The following is a 16,663-nucleotide window of genomic DNA, read 5'->3' as shown; positions in this document are numbered from 1 at the left end:
ATGTTAGACATCCTTACCCTGCTAGGGGAGAAGGAACTGTTGTGTGAATCAAAGGAAGTTCTGCAAGACAGCAAATGGAATCTGGCTATGTCATTTTCCTGCTGCATTGGTGGCAGTACCCAGGGACACATAGCAAACTCACCGGGACCTCTTTCAGTATCCTGTCCCCTGCCTACCAAATCAGACTCTCTAGGAGTGGAATGGGATTTTTATGAAAATCAGAGAATTCTATTTATAACAACCTGCCTTGACTTGCCCAACAGAACCACAGGTTTGGAGAGCTTTAGGAGTATTCATTTATGCAAACCAAATTCTACTTAAAATTATCACCATGTATCTGTTAAAATGCATTTCTACTTAGCAGCAGCTCTGGCTTTTATTCTGGAACATATTGGTGTGCAAACTCCCTTTCTTTAAAAGACCAGTTCTGCAAAGATTCTGTTCAAGGAGCTCAGAGTAAGCCTGCCCTCCCAGTGGCCCAAGTGGCTTTATCCGTTCCCCACAGATGCAGGCAGCCCGGTTCCCCCTTCCTTGCTGGCTTTTGGTGACAGGACATTCTCCCTGCTTCTTCCCTTCCAGGGGACCTGTTTCAGAAGCCCGAGGTGTCCACCGTCAAGTTCCTCTTTCTGGTGGGCGGCTTTGCCGAGGCGCCCCTACTGCAGCAGGCGGTGCAGGCTGCTTTTGGGGACCAGTGCCGGATCATCATCCCCCAGGACGTGGGCCTCACCATCCTCAAGGGTGCCGTCCTCTTTGGCCTGGACCCCGCGGTCATCAAGGTGCGCCGGTCGCCGCTCACCTACGGGGTAGGCGTGCTGAACCGCTACGTGGAGGGCAAGCACCCGCCTGAGAAGCTGCTGGTGAAGGATGGCACTCGGTGGTGCACTGACGTCTTTGACAAGTTCATCTCTGCCGACCAGTCTGTGGCTCTGGGTGAGCTGGTCAAGCGTAGCTACACCCCGGCCAAGCCCTCCCAGCTGGTCATTGTCATCAACATCTACAGCTCTGAGCATGACAACGTCAGCTTCATCACTGATCCCGGGGTGAAGAAGTGTGGCACGCTCCGCCTGGATCTCACAGGGACCAGTGGCACTGCGGTGCCCGCCCGGAGGGAGATCCAGACCCTTATGCAGTTCGGGGACACCGAGATCAAAGCCACAGCCATTGATATAGCCACTTCGAAGAGTGTCAAAGTTGGGATCGACTTCTTAAATTACTAACCCTCCCGCCCCGCTGCCTGTCCCCTTGGACTCAACTTATCTGCATCTGCTGACCTCAACCTTGACTGTTCTTTCCCTAACCTTGACCCTCACCATTGCCCGTGTGAATTTCAGCAGGGAAGATGAGAACAATCAGGGCTAGAAATAATTAGTGACTTTTGAGGGCACACTGGAGTCAGAAAAACAGAAATTAAGATTAAGGTTTAGGCATAGAAAATTAAAGGATCCTGGAGGAGCAGCTAGTTTTCATAGGTACAAAAGTGGTGAAATGGCCACGGAGAAGGGAATCAGTACATTTCTGCAGCAGTGGTTGCGCTGCTTTGAACAGATCTCCGTTATGTAGAATTTAGGATGCCCTATTGCTGTCTTTCTAGATTTAAAATGAGATCTTTGAACCAGGAGGAGATCTTCATCTGAGACTTGTCTTTCTAAATTTTTTGGATGGCCATCAATATAAAATGCCACCCATCTGCAGTTAATTTCTTTTCCTCATCATGTGATTAAAAGTGGTGATTCAGTGGGAACTGGGAATGTTTTTAGCTGGTGGTAGAAGGCTGCCTACACTGGGCACTGTTTTAGATTCTCATATCATTTAAATAGCAAGGAGGTTCAGGGAAGAATAACCGTAGCCTTGGGTAATCCACTAGGGCTTTTGCGAGTAGGAGAGCTGATACCTCACATTCTTAGCAGGTGAAAACTTGCCATGATGGAAACAGATAGTGAAGAGTTACTGACGTATCCCAAATTATATGCTGTGACATAAATTCCCAGCATGCCCAGCCCTGATTTCTGAGTTCATAAGTAATTCTAGTGAACCTTAGTAGGAATTCTGGGTAAGAAAATGAGGTTGCCATTGGTCTTGTTTGCATCACCAAGACCAGACATCCAGAAGAGCCCCTCACCTTGAGAAGCAGACAGATTTTAAATTAACCCCCTCCTTCCCACTCACCTTCATCTCCCTAAGAGTTTTGGCCATTTAATTCCACATTTTGAAAGGAATACATTGGTGAAATTTGGGAAGAGAATCTGTGCTATGCAATGTTTCATTAAAATCTTCAGTTTTTCAAATCTCTCTAAAAATAATTTGTAGATCTATACTTGATGTATTAAGTCAGTTTTTTTTCACAGCGGGCCTGTGGCTTGCCTGCATCAGAATTGCCTGGGTGCGTGTTCAGAACAGGTTCCTGGATCTGAGCCCTTTTTAACTGAGGCCGACTCTTGGAGGGGGCACCAGAATCTGCATTTGTAGTGTATACCACATCGTGGTTCAACTGAAATTCGAGAAATACTAACCTGAGATTTTGTTGAAGTTCACACACAGATCACAGCCCGCCCTCTGCAGGTGTCCCCTTTGGGCTCCGTTAGGAAGAGGGCTTCCATGAGAAGGTGACCCCATACCTTGCCCTCTTGGTCAATGGGATTGGGGCTCCACCTGGCTTGGAGATGGCCCTTTTAACCCTCACAGGAAGGGCCGGGGGAGGAAAAAAATTGCAAGAAAGCGACACCAAGAACGGAGCTGACTGAGGAACCAACTGGAGGGTCTTCACTCTCTCCTTCCCCACTGTACAAAACCAGTTTTCTGCAACATTCAGGAGCCAAATGAGGAAAAAGAATCAAGAATCTGACTCACAGCCCATCTGATCTGTTCAAAGCTGTCTTTTCCACCTGCTGAAATTCATTAAATCACTGGAGGCATGCATAATGAATGGAGAATGAGTGAACTTCCAATGCAACTTGGATTCACAAACCCATTATCATAGCCAATATGCAGATTTTAAACAGCATTTCACATTTCATTTGACCATGTCTTCTTTTTCGCATCGCCTGCTGCAGAATTCCCTACTAGAATGTGAAACAACGAACAAACCACAGAACTTAGAGTGTGCTGGTTAGTCACATAACTTAGTAGCAGGATTGTGTATCCAGGCACAAAGGTGTCTTTGCTAATGTTCTCTTGCTACCTGCCCTGCTTCAAAAGCTAAATGGTTTGGGTCTTTCTTTGTTGCCAGCCATATTCTACAAATAAGACTTTTCAATATAGTTATGAGTAATATAATTTTATGTACATATAATGTTAGAATATTGTACAGAATCTTTGTTTCTACGATGCGCTTTTCTTGTTTCAAAAAGAGGAAAATGCTTGATTTTTGTTGATGATACTTTTGTTACTGTCCTTAATTTTCCATAGTTTGGTTTCTTAATTGTGCTCACTAAGCATCGATTTGTGCTGATGCCAAGCTATGGACTATGTACGCAAGACCAAGCAATAGACAGAGGTGCCTAGGGTCCGAACACACTGAACGCACATGGACCGCCTGGATCAGGAGCCTCATCAGGCCCTTCTCCATGCACATCCTTCCCAAACAGTCACAGATTCCATTGAAAGGAGCAGATTCTATCAGTTCTTCTGTGCAGACTTTAAGAGCTGAACGTTCTGGTTCTGGAAGCCATGTGACTGTGCAGAACAACCTAAGAAACCCTTTGTGTCCTGAGGGGTCGTTGACCTCTCCTTCCGGGTCAGAGCAGTCACTCTGAGGGCAAAGCGTGGTCCACTGTGTGTGATGTTTTCGGGATGCTAGGGTCAAAGAAAGAAACCAAGTGGTACATAAGCCCAGCTTTTCTGCTGGGCTAAGTGTAAGTGTGAGTAACATGGTCAAGCCCCTCTTTTTTGGGCTAATGTAAAGCCTTTCCTGCCTTGCATTAATGCTATCTCCCTGTGTACTGTTTCTCTTAAATGAGCAGATAGAAATCTGCAGTGTTGGCAGATAGGTGATGGAGAGGATGATAATTTTATCTTCTGGCCACAGAGCTGCAGCCCCAGTTGTCAGAGTCCTTAAATGAAACCCCCAAATCCATCCCTCCTTCCCTACCCCCACTGGAATATTCTAGAATAAGATCACTGGATAAGTACACTTGAACACATTTTTCTAACCTTAGAAAATATCTACAAGGCCTGTTGTCTTGACCCATTACTCAATTGTCCCTGGCATATTATCTGATCTTCACGTTTCTTGGAAGCAGAATCATCAAGGCTTTCCTTTGTAACTGCCCTTTCCGTACACAGCAGGCATGAATAAATGCTGAGTAACAGACAAGTTACAGACAGGAGGGGAAAAAGGAGGAACCATACAACTGTTTTTGCAAAATGATGGCTGAGTCCAGATTATAGAGGTTGCCTTACCCTTAGAATGTTATTTAGACCAAGTTTAGCTTTTAGAGTCCAGGTCTGGTTAATTGCCAGGGTAGCAAAGAATCGCATGCACCAATGTAAACAGGAGTCAGAATGCATTATTAGTCAAAGATCGAATTTCACATTGTAGAGATGTATAGCTGTGATTAAGCTGCATATGTATGCTGGGAAACGGCTTAAGTGGATGGCTAATATAAAAGTTGTTGGCCATAATGTCACACCTCTCATCTGCTTGAAATATGGACCAGTATTCTAAAATATCAGCTACTGGGGTCTCGTTCACTACAAGATAAATTCAAACTTCACAGAACTTTGCAGCAGTTCACCACCAGACGGGATTGTGTCTGCAAACTCTCTTGTCTTCACAGACGCCTAATAAAGCAAAACTCTGAATCTCGTGGCCCAGATTTTTTTTTCCCCCATCCTGGGTTTGCAAACTGCATGATGGACACATCAGTACTGATCTCCCTCTCTACCCCATCTCAGGTGGTGGAGAGAGAGTTTCAGTTTTTTCCAGGTGCTGTAAGTTTTCTTAAGTTATTCTAACAAGACTAGGCCCTTTGTTTGCTGGGAACCAAGGCCCCATCGATGTGCATAGAGCCCCTTTTCTCTGGAAGAAAGTGGTCTAGCCAGAGGGAGGGCAGGTAAGCAGAGTGACCACTGCCAATGCCACTGCACCCCAGTGTAAGTCATTAAAACATGCAGAAGGCCTGGCTGGGCTCTTGCCCCTGGGCATCCCAGCCGTCACGTGAAACTGGCTGTGTCCAGAGCCTACACCTGAGTCGCCCTCCACAGTTGGCTCTGAAAGCTTCCTGATGGCCCGAGGTATGTTCTAAATGGGGTGATAAAAGAGAGGTATAAATGGTGGTCGGCTCCACCATCCTTCATTTGCAGTTCAATTTTCAGAAAAGTAGAGGTAGGGAAGGCTGGGAGGTGCAGCAAACAAGCGTGTCCTGGAAGTAGCGCAGCTTCAGCGTCATTTTCTGTAAAGGGAGCAGCCAGCACATGCTGGTTCATAGGGCGGACATCTTGGTGGGTTTCAATCCAATGAGAGGAAGTCTGAGTGTCCCTCCAAGGGTGATTAGAAAGAAGGATGACTCACCTTCCCCAGGTGGACAGCCACTCCTCTCTGCCTTCACCTGTCCCGGCCACCTGAAAATCTGCCCCTCCTAACAGGAGACAGGGAGGGAGGGGCTGCCAGGCCCAGGAAGCTCCTGTATTGGAGGCGCCAGGGCCCCCAGGCCTCGCCTCCTCCCGCCCACTGCCGGCCCCGCCCCCTGTTCCCGCCCACCCGCTTCCCCGGCCAGACCTGCAGGCCCAGGCGCGGCAGTGGCTACACCCGCAAAAACGCCCGCTTTGACTTAGAGCCCTCCGCATATCCTTCCCCTGGCTGCGGCAGCCAAGGCGCGGAGGACAGCTCTGAGGCCAGATGTTTACTGCGCAGATGCCCGACTTTACACCTGGGTCCGGGCTGTGCCGGGCGCTGGGGGAAGCGCCCACCTTCCAGGTGGGACCCCGGGAAGAGTGGGGGAGGGGCAGGCTGGCGGCGGTGGGGCCTTTGTGCTCCACGGGGTGAGCGCACAAAGGCCTGGTGGAAGGCAGGGATCCTGGGCGGCGGGGCAGAGGCCAAGTGGGCACCGGATAGCGCCAGCCCCGCCCAGGTGAGCGCTGAGGTGGGATTGGAAGAGGGTGGCTAGGAGGGGCCCTACTTTCTACCCACTCCTAGCCCCCTTTCTCAGGACACCGCCTCTCTTCCCACCCTCCCTGTCCACCTCCTCCAGGCAGGCTTATACCCCAGCTGATGCTTTTGGGCAACATATCCTGTCCCTGAGAGTTTAGAGGTCATCTGTTCGCACCCCCTTTCACTCTGGCACCCTGAAACCAGTTACCTAACCTCTCTGTGCCTTATTTTTCACATTTATAAAATGGGGGTTCCAACAGGAACTCATTCTTAGGGAAGCTATGGGGATTAAAGGAGAATGCGGTTCTGCTGCAACCACATGGGGATAGCCAGTGTTCCCTGTCTGTTGCCTTTTTAAATTGGGGAATGGGTATAATATAGCATTTATATCATGGGGCTGTTGAGAGGATTAAACAAGCATGGAAAGCTTTCAGAAAAGTAAGCAGGTGGTCAGTATGGGTGGGACATGGTCTCACAGCCAGGTCTGTCTGACTCCAGGCCCAGTGCTTCCTCCCAGGAGCCAGGTACGTGATGCCAGCGGTTAGAGTGGCCTAGACGCGGCACAGTCCTCACTGCTGTCAGCCTGGCGGGGGCTGAACTGTCTTAACAATCCCCATCATTGCTGACTAAGCCATGACTGTGGCCCTCTCCTCCACCCTGAATCCTCTTCTTCCAGCCTCAAAGGCATTTCTTTAAAGAGATGAACTGGCTCAGCAGGGCAGGACTTGGCAAGGCCTCAGCCCACTTCGGGGGAATGACCAGCGATACCCAAAGAGGGAAGGTGTCTTATTGCAGAAACAGCATCCACATAAACTGATGTTTCAGTGGAGCCCCCTGAAGCAGAGGGTGGCCTCTGCTTACCCTCCTTGGACTCCGTGTCTGCCTTTTGGGACTTCCTGATTCCTTCAAGCCAGAACTTCTTCTCCCTTGTTTGTGTGTGTGTGTGTGTGTGTGTGTGTGTGTGTGTGTGTGTGTGTGTGCCGGGGGGTGGGGGGAGGCTCCTGAGCATTGCAGGATGTTCAGTAGCATCCCATCCCCCACTTCTGACAGCCAAATATGCCTCTGGACATTGCCAGATGTTCCAGGGGTAATGGTGGGGGCTGGCAGAAATCACCACTGCAACCTGATTTCACCTGGATCAAGAAGGTGGTCTGGGGGTGTGCGGGCCTCATCTCTCTCCTCCCCTGAGGCTCATGAACCTAACACAGGGGCTTCTGGGCTTGCTCAGAAGCTTTGCATTCCCAGCCTCTATCATGTTTCACAGCCATAGTATGAGTACAGTTCACAATTGTTGGATGGAGGGGAGGGTGCTTCCAGGGAGAGGAGACCCTGGTAGGTGTGATCTACACACTGTTATCCAAGTTAACATAAAAGGTGATGGGCCCTTGGTAATAGGTCATTGGTTTATGACTGAAGCCAGCTGTGTCGCTGGCTTTGGGTAAGATGGTAGTTCTGCCTCTCAGCCCCAGCCCCTGGCAGTCATTCTTCCACTCCCAAGAGCTTGTGCACACTCAATAGTGATTCCTTAAGGCAGTGACTTTTGATGAGACCGTTTCATTCCCTCTTCCCTCCACTAACAGAGAGCGAAATCATGGAGCCTTCCAAGACCTTCATGAGAAACCCGCCAATCACACCAGGCTACAGCGGTAAGTGTGGACGTACCCTGCAGCTGTGCCTGGCAGGGGAACCCGGCTCCTGGTCTCTGTCCCTGCCTTGACCCACTGTCTGTGTCTGTGCAGCCAACTGGAGCAGTCTAGGTGCTCTAGCTTTTGAGACATGCATTGAGAGCATTCCATCGCTGAAGATGGCTGATGGCCGGGTTCTGAGGGGCAGAACTTAGACCACACGTCCCAGAACATGGCCTGGTATGCAGAGGAAGCACTTAATGCCTGTTGAATGAATTTGGACCAGGATAGACACAATGTGATGAGGATAGACACAAGAATAAGTAGAGGCCCTGTTCTCCCCAAGTTGGTTTTCTCAAGTCCTCCACAAAGGTTATTCTTGTGCTCCCATCCTTTCCTGCATCCCCTAAAGGAAGGCTGGCCAACTGCCCTGGTCTACCTGGGACTGCCTTTGTCCTGGGACTGCCTGGGACTTTCCTTAACACTGAAAATCTTGCATTTGGGAAACTCCTCAGTCCTTGGCAAACCAGGACGATTGGTTGCCCTACCTAGAGGCTATTCCTCCTCAGGCTTCTGGGCTACTGAGAACTTACTAAGTCATATCCATGTGGGTGACAAACCCAGTGGTCCCCACAGACCCTCGGCTCTCCCATACAGCCGTTCTCAGGAGGAGTAGTACTTGGGCGATATTCCAGGGTTGCCCAACCTCACTCTGGTCCTAATGGCTGGTTGAGAATAGGCTTTGGGTTCTGACAAGCTGAGGTTCGAATCTCTGGTCACTGTTGATGAGACTGTAAGTAACTTGCCTCTCTGTGGTAGGTACAACATTCTATAAAATGGATGTATTTGTTTTCTAGGACCACTGCAACAAATTACCACAAACTTTGTGGTTTAAAGCGATGGAAATGCATTCCCTCACAGTTCTGAGGCCAGACGTCTGAAATCGAGGTGCCCGCAGGGCCATGCTCTTTCTGAAGGCGCTAGGGAAGGATCCCACCTTTGCTTCTTCCAGCTTCTGGTGGCCCCAGTGTTCTTGGCTTGTGGCAGCATCTCTCCAGTCACTCTCTTCATCCTCACACGGCATTTCCCCCTTTGTCTCTGTGTCACAAGTCTCCCTCTTCTTTCCTCTATAAGGACATCAGTCATCAGATTTAGGACCCACCCTAAATCCGGGATGATCTCATTTTTAGGCCCTTAACTTAATTATATCTGAGAAGTCCCTATTTGTAGATAAAAGCACATTCACAGGTACCAGGGGTTAGGACTTGGATATATCTATTTGGAGGATACAGTTCAACCCACTACATGGGATACCATAAGATTGTTGTGAGGATTAAAGGAGCCAGCATACAAAACCTATTTTAAATGTCTTGGTCCTTAGCGAGACTCGATAAAGGTAGTTCGTATGCTTATGTTTGTGCATATATGCACTAATGTAAAACCTAGGCAGACCAAAGTCGGCCCTGATGGCAGGGAAACTGTGGCAAAGCCCCTAGGGTCTTCATAATGTTAGGATATCTTTTAATCATCCAAGGGTTGGGGAGTCTGGGCGATGCATGGAAGGCTTCCAACACTGTCAAGATTAGTTTAGTAATTAGATTCTTCCAGAGGGGGTTATTGTAGGGCTCTGGGGGTGAGGATTGCTACTTTCAACTCTGAAGCCAGGTTTTGTTTTCCTGGAGACCATGGCAAAAATGTTGGGTTTCCATAAGGAGAGAGATTTATTTATTTATTTTGCAGTTTGAAACCAAGTTCTTAACCAGTTTTCCTCATTTGTTCTTCAAAAAAAAAAAAATGGTTTTATTGTGACAATATTATAGTACTTAGGATTCAGCCTCCAGTTTAAGTAAATAGTTGTGTTTTACCCATACTAATTGTAATGATTATATGTTACTTGGTGGGAAATGGTGAAAAATTGTGCTAGGGGTGGGTCTTGCAGATAATGAATTTACCTTTTTGTGTAACAGGGCTCCACTTTTAATAAGCCTGCAATTTCCTGATGGTCCGGCAAGAAAGATCCCAAATTGCATTTGGGAAGTGTCGAGGAAAATAAGCTTTCTCTTTAAAAAGATGAATAATTTCAATTACTCCTTAGACTATCATTTTGGCCCATTAAATGCTTTCCCCATTTTCCGTCAGGCTGACATCAGGGGCTTTGCTATTCAAAGAGTATTACTGTCATCGCCTTTGTTGAAATGGGCCTTCCCTCCCCAGCTCCAAGGTCATTTTTTGTGGCCTTGGGAGGGCCCAGCCGCAGTGGAAACAATAGCACTGCTTGTATTAATGGCCTTTGGAAAAACGTAGTGCTGTTGGCTGAGGAAGAAATGCCAAAGGGTGGGCTGAAATGCTGGGGCGTTTAGGTGGGCTCTGAATTCCTTGCTGGCCAGTCTTGCTGAAGGCTGTGATTCCATTCGGCTCTTGCAGGCTTTGTGCCGTTCCTCAGCTGCCAAGGAATGTCCAAGGAGGATGACATGAACCACTGTGTGAAAACCTTCCAGGAGAAAACACAGCGCTATAAAGACCAGCTGCGGGAATTGTGCTGCGCAGTGGCCACTGCCCCGAAACTGAAACCTGTCAACTCCGAGGAGACGGTCCTGCAGGCCCTGCACCAGTACAATCTGCAGTACCACCCCCTGATCCTGGGTAGCAGCGCCCTGAAACCATTTCCCCTCACCCCTGGTCACCCCTGCAGATTCTCATAGGCCAGCTGAGCTGCCCCATAGCACCCAGAATCCCGCACTGTTCCAAATCCCAGGGGTCAGCGCCAAATGCAAAGGCTCCATTTCTTAAAATGAGAAAGATACATTTCTTTTTCTTTTTCTTTTTTTTTTTTTTTTTTTTTTTGAGATGGAGTCTCACTCTGTTGCCTAGGCTGGAGTGCAGTGGTGTGATCTCGGCTCACTGCAACCTCTGCCTCCCGGGTTCAAGCGATTCTCCTGCCTCAGCCTCAGCCTCAGCCAAGTAGCTGGGACTACAGGTGCATGCCACCATGCCTGGCTAATTTTTGTATTTTTAGTAGAGACGGGGTTTCACCATGTTGCCGAGGGTGGTCTCGAATTCCTGACCTCAGGTGATCTGCCTGCCTCAGCCTCCCAAAGTGCTGGGATTACAGGCATGAGCCACAGAGGCTGGCAGAAAGAAACATTTCTAGGGGAGGGGGCACAGTCCTGGTTAGGGAAGAGGGTGCTGGTCTGAGAACTAGGAGACCCTAGGCAAGTCACAGGTTTTCAGGCCTCAGCTTCTGGGTCAGTGGAAAACATTTTTTAGTTGCTTTCTCTGTGCCATGGTGTCTTTTTACAGAATGCAAATATGTAAAGAAACCTCTCCAGGAGCCCCCGATCCCTGGCTGGGCAGGCTACCTGCCGAGAGCCAAGGTCACTGAATTTGGCTGTGGCACGAGATACACTGTCATGGCCAAAAACTGCTACAAGGACTTCCTGGAGATCACGGAGAGGGCCAAGAAGGCACATCTGAAACCATATGAAGAGTGAGTCTGGCTTGGGTCCGTACCCCAGGCACAAGATCAAAGGGAGAAGTGCAAACCCAGGATGGGGGTTTACCAGATGTCCCCATCCCAGCACTAGAACTATTTATGTGTCATTTGTCTTAGAGAAGGTGCCTCATTTGTAGTTTCAGGGCTTCCCCAGTAGGCAGGTGCCCTCTGCTCCCAACCTGTGCTCAGCATTCCCCAGCAGCTCTACCTGTGGTCTTTGCTGGTTTGCAGGGAGGGGATGGGAGTAAAAACCAGCAGGGCTACCATCCTGGCAGTGGCTTAAGGCCCAAGGGTGCTGAGTGGCCTCAGCTTTCTCTTCCGCGAAATGAGGAGGAGGATCTTTACCTTTAGAATAAATTGTAAAGAAATAACATACCATGTTCATATATTTACTCTTATATTTATGTATTGTATTTTATTCTATTTATTATTATTCTAAATAAAAGGTCCATAACTTTGTGACTTCTGTTCTTGTTTTAGAATATACGGAGTTAGCTCCACAAAAACTTCTGCTCCGTCTCCAAAAGTTTTGCAGCATGAAGAGCTGCTGCCAAAATATCCCGATTTTTCTATTCCAGGTGAGGAGAAATGTCTCTTTCCTTCCTACTACCGTTTTAAAAAGGGGATGAAATGTTTGCCGTGGCCTTTCTGCTTAGCTGGGCCAGCTCCCTGCAACTCACACGGACGGTTTCTCTCCTAGATGGAAGCTGCCCTGCCCTTGGAAGGCCCCTGAGAGAGGACCCCAAAACTCCGCTGACATGTGGCTGTGCTCAGAGGCCAAGTATACCATGCAGTGGGAAGATGTATCTAGAACCACTGTCCTCCGCAAAGTATGCAGAAGGCTAGAAGCGCAGAGTCTCCCAAGGAGGTGAACTTTAAGTGGGGCTTCCAAAACCTGCCGTTCTCATGTTGGAATCACGCCCAGTGAGCAATAAAGAAATTTAGTAACAAGAATTTTTTAACTGCCGCCTGCATCCTGAGTGGTTGACAGTTGCATGTCATTAATGATAAAGACCGTTTTTTGTCATGTGGGAATAAAGAGGCTGCTTCTCCGCATGCTAAAGTTTCTTGTGCGGGTTTTCTCCAGGTTGTTGACCATGAGCTAGGGTTCCTAACCCCCGAGGTAACACTGCAGCCAGGCCAGGATCTTCACTGAAGACCTAGCCTAACCCTCTAACCAAACAGTCCCTGGGTCCTGGCATGTTCCTGACAGCGGCGCAGACACCACGCCCACCCCAGCCCTGGTTTTCCAGAATCCCAGTCCCCAGGAGGGTCCAGTTGGCAGATACCAGCTATATTGGTGTGATAGGGCTGCCTCCACAAAGTCCCACAAACTGGGTGGCTTAAGACAACAGAAATTTATTGTCTCACAGTTCTGGAGGCTGGAAGTCCAAAACTGGGGTGTTAGCAGGGCCAGCTCCCTCTGAAACCCGTGGGGAATCCTTCCTCATCTATTCTTAGCTTGCTGTGTTTTGCAGCCACGTTGGCATTTCTTGCTACTAACTCCAGGCCCCCTGGGTGCCTCTCTGCCTTCACACGGCCATCTTCTTTTTTTTTTTTTTTTTTTTTTTGAGACAGAATCTAGCTCTGTCACCCAGGCTGGAGTGCAGTGGTGTGATCTTGGCTTACTGCAAGCTCTGCTTCCCGGGTTCACGCCATTCTCCTGCCTCAGCCTCCCAAGTAGCTGGGACTACAGGCGCCCACCACCACGCCCGGCTGATTTTTTGTATTTTTAGTAGAGATGGGGTTTCACTGTGTTGGCCAGGATGGCCTTGATCTCCTGACCTCGTGATCCGCCTGCCTCGGCCTCCCAAAGTGCTGGGATTATAGGTGTGAGCCACCGTGCCCAGCCACACGGCCATCTTCTTACAAGGACACCAGTCGCACTGGATCAGGAGCATGCCCTACTCCACTGTGACCTCATTGTAACTCATTATACCTGCAATGACTCTAGTTCCAAATAAGTCACATAAAGTACGGGGACTAGGACTTTCATTTTTTTTTTTTTTTTTTTTTTTTGAGGGACATAGTTCAAGCCGTAACACTGGATAACATCATCTTGCCACCAGCAGGCACCCTGACCTCCCTCAGCAACCATCCGTATGCAGAAGAAATAACAGCTCCTGGGACAATGAGACCGTTGTCATCCACTCAGATATGTGCAGAGCCACACAAGGCAGCAAGCTGGGCCTGGGAGGTTTTTTCCAAGGCAAGAATTTTCACCTGGACATCCTGGGCTCCCATGATTCCATGGGTAGAAGTCAGAAGGTCAGAGAACTTTGATGAGAAAAAAAGTTACATCATTGTTTTCACTAACCTCCAGGCGAAATTTAGTATTTCCTTCCTTGATGAATGCAAGCAACAAACCACTGCAGGACCTGTCACCTTGGCCTGAGAGCAGTCACAGATGTTTTTGTATCATGTGGCTCTCGCTGCAAACAGCTGGAATGATGTTAAAGCTCATCGCTGCAAACAGCTGGAATGATGTTAAAGCTCATCTCTGTAATCGTGGTGGTTATTACAGTGACTATATCTACTCTCTCACATGTTGCTATTCAATATAAGAATAAAGAAATGGCTGTTTTATAAATTTGTTCTTTTTAATATTTTGATAATATTTCAATATTGTTTCCATTGTAATCTTATGTGTTTTGCTTTAAACATTTGGAAATACTGTTCTGACAAGAGGCCCACAGGTTTCACTAGACAGCCGTGGGTCCCCACCACAAGAATGGTTAAGAACATTTGTCCAGGAAAACAGCCACAAATGTGTGTAAAGGGAGATTGTCACACAAAACCAGGTAACAACACCTTCCCCACAGGGTTCAGGATTATGGTACATCTCATTATTTTTAAATGATATGATGGAAAAATGGTGTTGTATAAAAATACTGAGGGTCCCATACATGAAATAGGCAGGTCATAAAACTGTACAATAACACCAGACCTGTGTGTGTGTCCCTCATACACACAAACTCATACACACTATAATCCTGCTTTTTGTTTTTAAAAAAGTGTGGTGGGGGGCACTAACCTATAATGCTAGCAGTGGTCATTTGGATGATGGTCCTGTTGGTTATTTTTATTTGTTTATTTATGCTTTTTTCAATTTTCCGTAGCCAATAGGTATTGTTTTTATAATCAAGAAAAGTCATTAAAAATCCCTATTTGAATTAAAAGATATTTTAATATTTTAGAGAGTAAATGTTTAAAGAAAGGTCAGGTGCAGTGGTTCATGCCTGTAATCCCAGCACTTTGGGAGGCTGAGGCAGGTGGATCACCTGAGGTCAGGAGTTTGAGACCAGCCTGGCCAACATGGTGAAACCCCCGTCTCTACTAAAAATACAAAAATTAGCCGGGCGTTGTGGCGCATGCCTGTAGTCCCAGCAACTCAGGAGGCTGAGGTGGGAGGAGCTCTTGAACCCGGGAGGCAGAGGTTGCAGTAAGCCAAGATCACACCACGGCACTCCAGTCTGAGCACAAGAGTGAGACTCCGTCTCAAAAAAAAAAAAAATGTTCAAAGAAAAAAGCCGCATCTCAATAGAAGGTAGCTGGATTCCCTTCCAAGGGCTGAGGCAAAGCTCAGTGAACTGTCGGGATTTTTTCCCAGTGTTCTGAAAACCTGAAAGAGTTAAAACCCACAATCTTGGAAAGGAAACGTGGAGCTAGATCTCCCCACTGCCGGGATTGGGGGGTGGCCCAGCCTGCTGCGTCTGTGCTGGCCTCTCAGGGATGAGAGACAGGAATGGATGTCTGCCTGGGCCCAAACAGTTTGCAGATAGCTCCTAGGGGCTCAAGGTTACTGGGGGTCTTTGCACATGAAATTAACGGGGTGTGAGGACTGAAATGACCCCTTACTACTGCCCTTATCTTACTCCCATCAAGGGGATCTTATGGTGCATCAATATTTAAGTCATTGACTAATTCATTTTGCACCAACTTTTAAAAAATGGTTTGAGCTGTAAAACTGAAACAAAACCAGAAAAAACAACAACCCAGTGATAGAGGTAACAAAATTGAATAAAGGTAATTTAAACAATTCTTTAACAGTATCTAATTATTCTACAACTTCATGATTAAGATCACTGAGTTCAACGTGCAAATCTGTAACTCCCTTTGTTTAAGCAGTTCCGCATTGCAAGTCTTTTCCTTAATCTTTATCCTTTCTGTTTCTCCCTAGCCTATAATTTCTGGAGTGTCGTCTGTTGGCGGGGGAGGTAGAGAGGTGATTTTACTGCTCAGCAAGTTATCATTATTAGCACAAGCTGCATCTGTAATGAGCTCATTCTTGCCACTAAAAACAATTTCCATTACCTGATAAGAAAATTCCTTGGGCCAACTTGGGCCTTTTATTGGGATAGTTTGACCTCCATGGCAATCAAATGATCTTTTGGGGTCACCTCTTCCTTTTTCTGTGCAAGAATTGACAGTTCTCTTTTTTTTTTTTTTTGAGATGGAGTCTCGCTCTGTCACCCAGGCTGGAGTGCAGTGGCACAATCTCGGCTCACTGCAAGCTTTGCCTCTCGGGTTCACGCCATTCTCCTGCCTCAGCCTCCCGAGTAGCTGGGACCACAGGCGCCCGCCACCACGCCCGGCTAATTTTTTGTATTTTTGGTAGAGACAGGGTTCACCGTGTTAGCCAGGATGGTCTCAATCTCCTGACCTCGTGATCCGCCTGCCTCGGCCTCCCAAAGTGCTGGGATTACAGGCGTGAGCCACCATGCCCGGCCAAGAATTGACAGTTCTCTTCACAACAAGTGTGGAGAGGGGATGCCATGATTCTCCGTCCCCACTCCCCATCCTGCAGAGTGGTGGCCAGCTGGCTATAAGTGGGACCTTAATCATGGCTCTAACACAACTTTGCTCAAGCACAGTTGTGAAATGTGTGGACAGCAGTCAGACTCCCTGAGTTCATATCCCAATTCAGCTTTTTTTTTTTCTGGCTTTGTGACTCTGAACACCTTCCTTAGCATCAAATTCCTCTTTAGCATCACCTGTTTAGCATCAAATTCCTAGTTTGTAAAATGAAGATAACAAAAGAGTCTACCCAGTAGTGTAGGCAAAAAGAGTAAGAGACTAGGCAGGTGGTCAGTCTGGCCCACACATGCTCAGTAAATATTGTTATATAAATTACATTTACCATTTGGGTAAAAGGACCTGGAAAAATTGCTGTAGCTGACATGCACTGAGAGTATTAGGAGTGACGTCTCGGAGCCCACATAGTGAGTTATTGGCAGAACAGGGTTCAGAATCCAGAGCTCCTGGCTCTTAAAGAAGTGCCCTCCGCACCACGGCAGTTTTCTTCCTGGGATTCTCCCCTGTGAGGCAAGCAGCACAGGTATGATTAGCCAACAAGGAAAACAGCAATAGCAGCAGCCAGTGAGTAGAGTGCTTGCTTCTGCTCAAGCTCTTTATCTGGAATAGCTTATTGAATCAGGACAAATCACTTTCATTTCA

At 47.7% G+C, this 16,663-nt stretch overlaps 2 protein-coding genes and 1 long non-coding RNA gene across 24 annotated transcripts in view; 2 read left to right on the top strand and 1 right to left on the bottom strand.

Moving 5' to 3' along the window:
* The window catches only part of HSPA12A (heat shock protein family A (Hsp70) member 12A), a 179,552-nt gene extending 174,752 nt beyond the window's left edge, over positions 1-4,800 (top strand). For all 9 annotated transcript variants that reach the window (XM_054659940.2, XM_054659937.2, XM_063782161.1 and 6 more), the window contains one exon: positions 580-4,800. In XM_054659940.2, the coding sequence (XP_054515915.1) occupies positions 580-1,217 (638 nt within the window). In that variant the 3' untranslated portion in view covers positions 1,218-4,800. The remainder of the gene's footprint in view (positions 1-579) is intronic.
* Positions 3,259-5,912, bottom strand: LOC104008313 (uncharacterized). Of its 5 annotated transcripts, none has more exons than XR_008537484.2 (3): positions 5,717-5,912; positions 5,510-5,576; positions 3,259-5,239 (listed from the first exon to the last, which is right to left on the bottom strand). It is a non-coding gene; the product is annotated as an uncharacterized LOC104008313 (long non-coding RNA). The 5 variants fall into 5 exon arrangements; XR_010147021.1 differs by having other exon boundaries at positions 3,259-5,390; positions 5,510-5,601; positions 5,717-5,804; XR_008537483.2 differs by having other exon boundaries at positions 5,510-5,601; positions 5,717-5,804.
* SPMIP5 (sperm microtubule inner protein 5) lies at positions 5,713-13,796 on the top strand. Of its 10 annotated transcripts, none has more exons than XM_063782166.1 (7): positions 5,979-6,068; positions 7,669-7,734; positions 10,138-10,356; positions 11,014-11,200; positions 11,687-11,784; positions 11,907-12,074; positions 13,279-13,796. In XM_063782166.1, exons 2-6 carry the CDS (start codon positions 7,680-7,682, stop codon positions 12,050-12,052), a joined length of 705 nt encoding a protein of 234 aa, XP_063638236.1. In that variant the 5' UTR covers positions 5,979-6,068; positions 7,669-7,679; the 3' UTR covers positions 12,053-12,074; positions 13,279-13,796. The 10 variants fall into 10 exon arrangements, with proteins under 10 accessions (XP_009457589.4, XP_009457590.4, XP_063638236.1 ...); XM_063782163.1 differs by having other exon boundaries at positions 13,276-13,796; XM_063782165.1 differs by having other exon boundaries at positions 13,229-13,796.
* The last annotated feature ends 2,867 nt before the right edge of the window (positions 13,797-16,663 follow it).

This window comes from Pan troglodytes, chromosome 8, assembly GCF_028858775.2.
Source record: "Pan troglodytes isolate AG18354 chromosome 8, NHGRI_mPanTro3-v2.0_pri, whole genome shotgun sequence".
NCBI classification, from domain to species: domain Eukaryota; kingdom Metazoa; phylum Chordata; class Mammalia; order Primates; family Hominidae; genus Pan; species Pan troglodytes.
The sequence above is the reverse complement of the archived record's forward strand: the minus strand, read 5'-3'. Positions and strand labels throughout refer to the sequence as shown.

Coding starts and splice junctions, on each gene's coding strand:
- SPMIP5 (XM_016919454.4), top strand. CDS start 6,555: ATGGTCTCACAGCCAGGTCTGTCTGACTCCAGGCCCAGTGCTTCCTCC. Junction 10,357..11,013: donor GTACCACCCCCTGATCCTGG/GTAGCAGCGCCC, acceptor GTCTTTTTACAG/AATGCAAATATGTAAAGAAA. Junction 11,201..11,686: donor CATCTGAAACCATATGAAGA/GTGAGTCTGGCT, acceptor TTCTTGTTTTAG/AATATACGGAGTTAGCTCCA.